Genomic DNA, 11419 nt, shown 5'->3' with positions numbered 1-11419 from the left:
GAACGTAGTACATGTTTACTGAAAAGACTGGAAGCTGTGATAGACTGTAAGAGACACTGAGCACTGATTTTAGATTCAGCAGTTTGTGACATTTTCAGTTAAAACGTTTTCTACTTTTTCCTGATGCTGAAAAATGAATAACTTGTATTTAATAGTTGTTTTCTGGTCTTTTTCTGTTTGTTTTGACACCAAATAATGACAAAAACGGTAAAAATGTATTTTTTTCTTTCTGTAAAACAAAACTGAACACAACTTTTCATCAAACGTAGTTTTAAAAATCTCCTTCTCTACTTCTACACACTAATGTGGTCTGGAGTGTCCAGACAGGTTCTGCCCTTACAGCGAGCAACCAATCAGAAATGATCCACATAAAATTACAGCAGGAGTTGATCCTCTCCAGCGCGTACGCAGTAATATGGACGCTGGTGGACGGCAGGAATGTTGGACCTCTTTCTCTAAGAGTTCCGAGTTGTGACTTCTGTGTTTTTGGTGATGAAGATTGTAAAACTGAAATGACCACTGAGTGTTACCTGATTCTGAATGATGGGAAACAGGACTGTGATATTCTATATTTTTCTTCAAATTTTATTTTCCGCTGAGCTCCACTCAGAACATTTATGTGGTTTTAGGAATCAAAATGACCTTCTTATTCAAATTGTCTGTTTTATGAATCAAAAACGGTCATAATTCACTTTTCTTTATCCGTTACAGTTACCCAGGCTGTTTTGGCTGCAGTGCTGATATATGCAAATGAGCTCAGTTGTGATTGGGTGTTGTCTAATTTGGGGCCCGGGGCAAAACTGGCCTCTTATTCGAATCGTACGTTCCACCATAAATGGTACAGCTGTTTCGTTTTCGTGTTTTACAGCTGCACTATTTAAGGCTGAACGGACAAGGAGCCGGTTTCAGCCTCGGTTCTGCTACCGAGAGGTGCATGTTCTAAATCGCAGTTCTATGAGTTAATCAGTATTTTGGTTTTTGGAAATGCTCCTTATTTGTCTGCAGTAACACTTTTACTAGAAGGAGGCGTTAGACTACACTCTTAAAGGGATGGCTCTTTAAGGGTTCTTTAGTAAAGACAAAGGTTCTATACAGAACCATAAACACTCTCTGCATGATTAAGATTGTTTCAAAGATTCAAAGATTGATCAAATATGTGCAGTAGATGGTTCTACATAGAACATTTTTGGAAAATGGTTCTATATAGTACCAAAAAGGGTCTCACTACTGTCAAGTCAAAGAACCGTTTTTCAGTACTACACAGAACTCCTTTTGTAAAGAGTGTACTGTGCCCTCCTCTGGAGATGCATGGATTGTACTTGTATTAGTGGTGCCATCTGCTGGAGAAAGCAGGCTACAGCTGCCCTGAGCATCTCTGTGCTAATAATTACTACAGAAAAGATGACACAGCACCACAGTTCAGGTGATTCTGGTCACCTGTTCACACTTTATTAACTTAGGATGTTTCTTTTTTACAGTGCAAAAGGAAAAACAACACAGGAAGTTCAAGCACTTCTCCCACAGGCCCTTTAAAAGACAAAACAGGATGATATGATCATGTAAGCATGTTTCTTGTAGGCAGATTGCAATCAATAATGCTATTTATTATGATATTGACTATAAATCAATATAAATTGATTTGATTTGCACTTACGATCACCTACGGACACTGTGGCGGGATGAATGCAATTCCATACAGGTGGGATTTCTGTGCTGGGAGAAAATCCGTCTGCTTTCCTGTGACTTTATCCATCACCACTATCCCACTTCTGTAAGAAAATTAAAGTCCTCATGTGGTCGAGTCACTCAGAGTGGTCTGGTGTGAAAGTTTCTCTGTTCTAGAGTCAGAATTATTTAGTGGTGGTGATGGGAACCAGACGTCCCTCTAAAAGCTCCTCACAGAAAGTTCCTACATGAGCTGGTTCTGAATTCACTCCATATAAAACTCAGAAGACTTGTCTAGGTTCACTGGTGGGTCTGGATAATAAATAAAATGTCTATATCTGTGTTGTAGTCATGGTGACCCCTGGTTCCCATCACCACCACTGTAAAGACACCTGAACCATTTCACACCAAACTACTTTGAATCTGTGTTTACATCTGAATTAGGGGAAATTTTTATAAATTGGTGGAATTCCCCTTCCAGTAATCTCTAATAGTCTTGGTTTCTTACACACCATGACACACTGTTGTCTATAAATATGGACTAATTCCATTAGCGTAAGGAAAAGCAGTTTTCCGGTGTTATGGTAATGACGCACCTCTCCCAGTCGGTGTAGTAAACGTGGTTGTTATATATGGTGAGGCTGAATGGATAATCCAGTCCGCTGTTTATCTCCTGTCTGTCTGTTCCATCTGCAGAGATACACTCCAGTTTCTTTGTGCCTGTGTGTTTAAACAGCACAAAAACATAAGTGACCGAGTACCAGACAGACGTTTGAGGACAGAAATAATCAGACATTTTTATTATTTCGCTGTTTATGTTCAGTTGGGTGTCTTCCTTTGGTTTGAAGAGCAAGTTCTGTCTAAATAGCCATGTCGTGGGTTGGAGGTTAGGGATCCAGCCTCGTGACCGGAAGGTCGCCGGTTTGATCCTCAGAGCCGACAGCACATGACTGAGGTGTCCTTGAGCAAGACACCTAACCCCCAACTGCTCCCTGGGCGCTGCGGATTGGGCTGCCCACCGCTCCGGGCAAGTGTGCTCACTGCCCCCTAGTGTGTGTGTGCTCACTAGTGTGTATGTGGTGTTTCACTTCACGGGTGGGTTAAATGCGGAGGTGAAATTTCCCCGTTGTGGGACTAATAAGGGTCACTTAATCTAATCTTAATGTCATAGTTGTCCTATTTTGCATGATATAGGCCTTTAACCTCTTAAAATCTCAGGCTTATTACACACTAAAGCTTATTATTCAGTAACTACAGGGACTTCAATGCAAACTGGCTGAGCTGTTCTTGGATAATAGAACTGTGTAATAAAACCTCTGGTCCACCTCTTGGGTCCTGACACTGTAAGGAGCTATCTATTGTTAAAGGGCCCATATCATGGAAAACTGACTTTTATTTGGTTTTCTATTAAATAAAAATTAGTTTTTCAAAGGAAGATGAGCGTAAACAAAGCGTCCACACAGAGCTGATATATGATGAACAATTTTTTGTTTTTTTTTCTCACCTAACTGAATGTAAACAGTAAGGAAATTAAAAGGAAGTGGTTGGTGCAGGGTAGTGGTTAACACCTCTGCCTTCTACGCTACACTACACCAATAAGAGTCCTTGGGCAAGACTCCTAACACCACCTTCGCCTACTCGTGTAAAATGATCAAACTGTAAGTCACTCTGGATAAGAGCGTCAGCCAAATGCTGTAAATGTAAATGTAAAACCTCTGAGGAAAGCAATGTGTCCCCAGATGTATGAGCTCATTTACATGCATCAGTCTTAAAAGGCCCAGTAACAAAAACAGCCCATATGGAGTCACATAAATTGGGTTATGATTCTTTTTGGGGGCATAAAACAACACAAATGTCAGAAGTGGATCTCATAGGATAAAACATAGGATATAAGCCCTTTAACATACATACTGAGTTGGTCTAAAAAGACTGAGTGCTGATGAGTGACATTATAAGGGGGAGGAAGTGGGCGTGGCCTGTTTTTATTCCCAAGGCAATACTGTCACTAATACTGGCACGAATATTTAATATGTGTAATATTGTTTTAATTTAGCTGTTTTTTTGTAAAACTGACAAAAATACATGATCAGATGTGTATTAAAACATTTTGGAAAGCCAAGTGTCCCCAAACATCTGACTGTAGCTGTTCAGACAGTATAACAGACGCTCTGAGAGGAAGTGTAAAGTGAAGTGAGAGTCTCACCTGCATCTGCCCAGCACAGGTGGGCTGATACAGGGTCAATGGTCAAAGCGTTGGGCAGTCTGAGTCCATCACCCACCAGCACCGTCCGGTGGAGGCCCTCCACAGAAGAGCGTTCGATTCTGGGAGCATCACGGTCCCAGTCTGTCCAGAACAGAGTCCTGAGGAGAGAAACAACAGACAGCAAGTAAAATCTCTCACACACCTCAATGTCCATTAGACATTTAGGGACACCTCTCTTTCCGAAACCCTTGTATTTCCAAAACCTTGTTTCTCAAATAAATAAATAAATAAATAATTTATATATATAAATAGTCCTCATTATGCCCATATTAGGAACGTGTCTAAGCTCCATTTCTCTATGGCTGGAATGAATAGGGTTTTCAGGAAATCATCTGTATCACACCCTGCAATAAATAATGTTCAGAACCTGAAATGTTTTTGTTCTGTGTACATTTTCCTCCCAAATACCACTGGAAAGCAGAAATCTATCATGTTTCAGTGAGCATCAGGTGAAGAACAGAGGACTGCAGGGAATCCCGCTGATTTCGCTCTGACTTCTTTTCATCTGCCCTCAGTCTGTACATGGAAATGTACACTGACCAATCCGCTTAAGGACGCTGCCGGTCTAACAACATGAATTCCGTGTGCAGTAGCTTTAGCTCACGTGTAGTGATATAGACAATATTCCTGTTTCAGCTCTTTAACATAATACAGCCAAATGTATCTGCCGATGAAGAGAAATTAGACTGTTTTGCTAATGCAGAACCTCTCCTCTCTCCTCCTTCTCAATACTGGATTAATCTCACCTTACTATAAAAGCAACCATAAAACTCTTCAACAGAAGATAAACTGAGCCCAAACTCAGGGCAGTGGGTCAGCAGAACAGAAGTGGAGCATCCAGTTGAGACCTGAACGTGTTCCGGTATCTCTGACCTGCTGGTGGTGTCCACTGCGATGGCCCTCGGGTTGACCAGGTTGGTGTCGAACAGAACTCTCCTGTTCTGTCCATCCAGGCTGGCTGCCTCAATCCGATCACTGCCACTGTCTACCCAGAACAGCTGCCTGTGCACAGTGTCCACTGCAACCCCCTCCGGATAGACCACATCTACAGCATAGCAGCACACGTTATGAGACAGGAACTTTAACACTCATTTATGTTTCCTATCTTTAATACCGTTCAAAGATCCCAGTGAGAAAATATCTGATTATTAAAACAAACAGACAAGTAGTAAACAGACGAATGATGGAGGAAATGGACAGGTGCTCTACGGAGCCCTTATATAGGTCTATATAGCACACAGAACGGTTCTCTTATTATTACAATAGCATGCTGTGTAGGTATATAGAACCATATCCAACACATTATCCATCAATCTGAGGAACCAATTCACCATGCATAGAACTATTTAAGCAGGCAAAAGGTTATTTGTGCTAAACTGTTATAGGCTGAATGGGCGGTGCTAAACTGTTATAGGCTGAATGGGCGGTGCTAATCTGTTATAGGCTGAATGGGCGGTGCTAATCTGTTATAGGCTGAATGGGCGGTGCTAAACTGCTATAGGCTGAATGGGCGGTGCTAAACTGTTATAGGCTGAATGGGCGGTGCTAAACTGTTATAGGCTGAATGGGCGGTGCTAAACTGTTATAGGCTGAATGGGCGGTGCTAATCTGTTATAGGCTGAATGGGCGGTGCTAATCTGTTATAGGCTGAATGGGCGGTGCTAAACTGTTATAGGCTGAATGGGCGGTGCTAAACTGCTATAGGCTGAATGGGCGGTGCTAAACTGTTATAGGCTGAATGGGCGGTGCTAAACTGTTATAGGCTGAATGGGCGGTGCTAAACTGTTATAGGCTGAATGGGCGGTGCTAATCTGTTATAGGCTGAATGGGCGGTGCTAATCTGTTATAGGCTGAATGGGCGGTGCTAAACTGCTATAGGCTGAATGGGCGGTGCTAATCTGTTATAGGCTGAATGGGCGGTGCTAAACTGCTATAGGCTGAATGGGCGGTGCTAAACTGCTATAGGCTGAATGGGCGGTGCTAAACTGTTATAGGCCGAATGGGCGGTGCTAAACTGTTATAGGCTGAATGGGCGGTGCTAAACTGCTATAGGCTGAATGGGCGGTGCTAAACTGCTATAGGCTGATATATGTAAATGTATGGTTTCTTGTGAAATCATACAAACAAAACATTTAATTCTAAACTGTTTTAGCAGTTTAGTTCATATATGGCCTGTATGGGGAAGTGAATGATACTCATTAAAATTCAGTTTCTTCTGACATGGTTCTTTAATGTGTGAACAGATGGATGGATGGATGGCTGGATGGATGGATGGATGGATGGATGGATGGATGGTCAGTAGAACGCGTAATAAAAGTGAAGCTGTATTTTGCAGAAACTTGTTGCGAGCTACCTGTATGTATGATGGTGACTGGCTCTGCTCCGAACTCTAAGCTGGCTCTACTAATGGAGCTCCTGGCCACGTTGCTCCAGTACAGAGTGTTCTCCTGGCAGTCGTAGCTGATCCCAACCACAACAGAGTCCTGCAGGAACAAATATACACACTACCGTCTGCTTCTAAACACGCAGATACCTTCTGAACATGAACAGCTGTGTTTTTGTTTCAGGGTTGGATGAATTTTTTGCAGGATTTAATACAATCTAGAAAGCTAATTTGTTAATATCTGATATCAGGAATTTAAATAACCATCAGTTACATGCTGGGCTTTTTAGCTGTAAGGAAAATGCATGTATGCTGTATTTACAAGTTAAAGGAATAGTTTAGTGCGGAATTCCCCACCAAATCCCCACCACCAGTGTACTGTCTAGGATTTAGACATGGAGTGGCATAGGGGAACAAGAGTACTTTAAAGGGGAATTCCATCCATTTTTCAAAATTCACCCACAATTCAGACGTAGACAGAGTGAGTCACAATTGTTTTGGTGTGAAATTGTTCACATGTCTTTACAGTGGTGGTGATAGGAACCAGGTTGCCATGACTACAACAAAAATAAAGACATTTTATTAACTAAAACCAAAACCACCAGTGAACCTACACGTCTTCTGAGCTTAATATGGAATGTTGATGTGAAAACAGCAGAAAATCTGAAATAATACGTTATTTAAATTAAATTAATTTAAATTAAAAGTCCAAATTTGAGAAATTTGACTGCTGAGCCGTCCCTTTAAGATGTTCAGATTACCTGCACAGACAACAGCACTGAAGCTTTCTCCAGAACTGGTTGAGAATCGTTCAGAGGAATTACTCTGATTTCTGACCCATGGGCGGAGAGAAGAGCAGGACCTGAGGGTGAAGAGGTCACTACAGGGTGTACCGGCGACTGGACCACCGACGGGACAGCAGAGATACCTGCAGATCAGCAGATACTATAGCCTATTAGAAGTCATCTGAATGAGAAAGCGCTTGTGTTCAGTCAGACTGAAAGTCCCCAAAAGCTGAATATGTAATTGTGAAGTACGAATCTTCAGTACTGTGCAAATGTTTTAGACATCTGAGAAAATTAGAATTAAAATGCTGTTTAATTCTAATTTTGAGTCTTAAGTGTTTAGTGAACTGAGCTGAACTGAACTGAATTAAGGTAAACTGAACTGAATTGAATGGAATTAAATAGAACTGACTGTAATTCAACTAAATTGAGCTGAACTGAACTGAATTGGACTAACTTAACTGAACTGAAGTGAACTGAACTGAACAGAACCGAATGGATCTGAACTGGATTGGAGTGAACTGAACTGAAATGAATTGGACCACCTTAACTGAATTAAACTGAACAGAACTGAATTGACCTGAACTGAATTGACCTGAACTGAACGTATGCTTTCCTGGCATTAGCATTCCACGGTCGCTGTAAGGTGCGTGGGGAATGTTCGCTGTGGTTCCACATTAGATCCGTTTTTCTTGAGGACATGACGTACAGGCAGGTTTTACTGGATCATGCGAGCGCGTTCCCATCACCTCCCGGCCCTCCGGATCCGCACACCAGCAGTAGCTGCTGTTGCCGTAGCACTGCACCGGCAGGAAGTGTCCGCCTGCGTCACACTGGGGCATGTAGTCCTGAGGGTCCGGCTGGCCACCATAGTGACTCAGCAGAGTGGTCCTCCAGCGCTCGCACAGCGTCTCTGCCCGCGGGACGAGAGGAGCTGAGAATAACCAAAAAAACAACAAAACAAAGTCCCTGAGCGTGTTCAGAGCTGACCTCCACTACACCACGTCAGATTGAACTCACTGCTAAACAAGAATATCACTCACATGTAAATATGACTCAATGAGACCACAAGAACATGAGACCACACTCTACAGCACGGTCTGGACTAGGGGTGGGAATCTCTAGGCACTGCAGCGCGAGTATAAAACTATTACGATTATCTTTTCTTTCTATACAGGATTTTTTTTTCACTGTGCGACAACTTTTAAAGCTCAGTATTTGTAATGATCTGTAATGAATTTACTTCCAATATTTTTTATTTATAAATCAAATGGAAGTGATGTGGCAGGTGAACTGGAAGGATCTCATTCACTGCTCTTGTTTGGAGCACATGAGACACTGGCTGCCACTCATCTGTGATAAGCAGGTCGCTGTGTCAGTAAAATATCTCAGGACAGACTGGACACTGTATCTCGTGAACACGTGAAACTGAAGTCATTTTCCCATTGAATTTTCCCATTTCACCTCAAATGATGCAGCAGTTACAGTGAAGCCTGAAATCATTGATACCATACCGAGCATCTCCCAGAAGATAATAAGACGATGTAGAAGAGGCATTATTGTGAGAAAAAGTATTTCTCAGCTTTTATTTACATTTGAACAAAGAGTGGCACGTCCAAAATTATTGATACCCTTTGCAAACTGTCATAGTTTATGGGAAAAGCCAACGTTCTATAGTCAAGTGAAGAGGATTTTACTGTCAGTCTGTCTCTGTACGAGTACACAGTGGAGTGAAACTCTGTTCCTCCAGGAACGACACGGAGCAACAAGGAACAACAGTGCAGTGTGAACGTGCAGACATCGTGTGCAAACAAGTAAAATTTAACTGGAAACAATAAATAGGATAAATTAAACAGACATTAGACCCAGTAAACAGACAGGACAGTAAACAGACCGGACAGTAAACAGACAGGACAGTAAACAGACCGGACAGTAAACAGACCGGACAGTAAACAGACAGGACAGTAAACAGACAGGACAGTAAACAGACCGGACAGTAAACAGACAGGACAGTAAACAGACAGGACAGTAAACAGACAGGACAGTAAACAGGCAGGACAGTAAACAGACAGGACAGTAAACAGACCGGACAGTAAACAGACCTGACAGTGCAGCACAGACACAGCACTCACTCTGGACATGAGGTCGTGGAATAAGGAGCAGAGATATTAACCTGCTGTGATCTGAGAGTCACACAGTCAGACGACAGACAGAAACACAGCAGATACTGAGGTAGAAAAACCAGAGTAAACAGTGAAAACAGCAGCGATGATCCAGATGGTGAAGATACAGTGCAAGTACAGCATCTATACCATTGTATACTGTTCTATACCATTCCAAATAGTCCAAGCTGTTCTAAAGCATCCAAATGACCGATTCACTGGGAGCAGCTGTTTTAATCAACTCAACAGGTGAAAAACAGCAGCAGTTGGTGTGTGGACAGTCATGGCTAAGACAAAGGAGCTCACTAAGGACCTGCGGCTGCGCATTGTGACTGCTCACAAGTCAGGAAAGGGTCATAAGGCCGTATCTAAATGTTTAAGTTCCAGTGGCTACAGTGCAAAGTATTATTCAAAATTACAAGATGATCCGCACTGTGGAAAATCTCAGAGGAAGTGGTCAGAAGCCAAAACTGCTGCCTGTGCTGGCTAGGAGGATAGTGAGAGAGGTGAAAAAGAACCCAAGGGTCACCACCAAGGCAATCCTGGTAAATCTGGGCTCTGCTGGTGGCAACATCTCAAGGCAGACAGTCCAATGGACACTGCACACTGCTGGGTTCCACAGACGCAGACCAAGGAGGATGCCACTTCTCCAGAATAGCCACACAAAAGCCCACTTGGCCTTTGCAAATGCTCATCTGGACAAAGACGACGTCTGGTCTTCTATTTTATGGTCAGATGAAACAAAGATTATATTGTTTGGCCACAATGATGTGTCCTTCATTTGGCGTAAAATACGAGAAGCCTTTAACCCCAAGAACACCATCCCCACTGTCGAACAAGGTGGTGGGAACCTAATGATTTGGGGGCATTTTTCAGTCAATGGACCAGAGAACCTAAACACAGTAAACGGCACCATGAAAAAAGAGCAACACATCAAGATTCTCAACAACAACATCAGGCAGTCTGCAGAGAAACTTGGCCTTGGGCACCAGTGGACATTTCAGCACGACAACGACCCAAAACACACAGCCAAACGGTTAGTGGACAGAAACGTTAACGTTTTCCAGCAGCCCAGCCCGAGTCCTGACGTGAATCCAGTTGAGAATCTGCGGAGGGAGCTAAAGATCAGGGTGATGGCAAGGAGACCCTCCAACCTGAAAGAGTTGGAGCTCATCGCTAAAGATGAATGGGAAAAATACCAGTGGAGACACGCCAGCAATTATAGGAAGCTTTTAATAGCTGTAATAGCCAATAAAGGCTTTTGTATTGATTATTGAGAAGGGTGTGAATCATTTTGGACGTGCCACTTTTTGTTCAAATGTAAATAAAAGCTGAGAAATATTTTTTTTCCACAATGATGCCTCTTGTACGTCGTCTTATTATCTTCTGGGAGATGCCCGTGTCATTTCTGGTCAAAAATAAATAAATTGCTTGTTGAATAAAAGTCACTAAAAGAATAAAAGTCAAAATTTGCCAGGCGTATGAATAATTTCAGACGTCACTGTAAATTCTGGCGCCTTTAAGGTGGAAATTAAACAGTCAAACTGTCACTGAAAGACATTTTACAAGAAACTATTCTACTTTTGTGGAAAACTTTCCAGCTGGTGATGCAAGAAAAGCAGCTAGAGCTGAGCTAAAGCTTAAAGCTGAGCAAAGTAAGTCTGCATTTTTATTTATATATTTTTTACTCTACACCCAGACGTTAGCACACACTGAGACACGTACAGCCAGGAAGGTAAAATGGACTCAGAATGTGGCGCCCAAGGTGGTTTGATTGAAGACAAAATGACTCTTATTAACGTTTAGCCTGCGCTTGCTTTTAATGCAGTGTGTGCGCCACAGACTGTCCGGGCGCCGCACTTCGCAAAGCTCTGCCTTTCTTTCTCATATAAAATGAACAAATGATAACACAGCCCTGCCTAATTCAGAAACCTTCATTCTTTTTGGACACCAAATTACCTCCGCGAGTCTTATTAGCCCCTCTTCCCACACTGGGGCAGAATCAGTGGCTCCCTGCTCCCTACACCGTACACTACACAGGAATTCAAACGCTGGCTCTTGCAGCCCAACAGTGAATAATAGAGCGAACAAATAATCATTTGGGATTCAGACACATCAACACTCAACAAAGAGTGGCTGTTTGGCTTTAGAGGCTAGACTT

The 11419-nt window shown here is 42.5% G+C and overlaps 1 protein-coding gene across 2 annotated transcripts in view; it reads right to left on the bottom strand.

The window, feature by feature from the left end:
* Positions 1-1413: 1413 nt before the first annotated feature.
* Positions 1414-11419, bottom strand: part of nid2b (nidogen 2b (osteonidogen)) — a 33555-nt gene continuing 23549 nt past the window's right edge. For both annotated transcript variants that reach the window (XM_037537464.1, XM_037537463.1), the window contains 8 exons: positions 7806-8030; positions 7073-7239; positions 6282-6411; positions 4802-4973; positions 3869-4026; positions 2262-2385; positions 1655-1769; positions 1414-1527 (listed from right to left, as the gene is read on the bottom strand). In XM_037537464.1, the coding sequence (XP_037393361.1) occupies positions 1661-1769; positions 2262-2385; positions 3869-4026; positions 4802-4973; positions 6282-6411; positions 7073-7239; positions 7806-8030 (1085 nt within the window). In that variant the 3' untranslated portion in view covers positions 1414-1527; positions 1655-1660. The remainder of the gene's footprint in view (positions 1528-1654; positions 1770-2261; positions 2386-3868; positions 4027-4801; positions 4974-6281; positions 6412-7072; positions 7240-7805; positions 8031-11419) is intronic.

The sequence above is a fragment of the Pygocentrus nattereri genome, chromosome 4 (assembly GCF_015220715.1).
Source record: "Pygocentrus nattereri isolate fPygNat1 chromosome 4, fPygNat1.pri, whole genome shotgun sequence".
Taxonomy (NCBI): domain Eukaryota; kingdom Metazoa; phylum Chordata; class Actinopteri; order Characiformes; family Serrasalmidae; genus Pygocentrus; species Pygocentrus nattereri.
The sequence above is the reverse complement of the archived record's forward strand: the minus strand, read 5'-3'. Positions and strand labels throughout refer to the sequence as shown.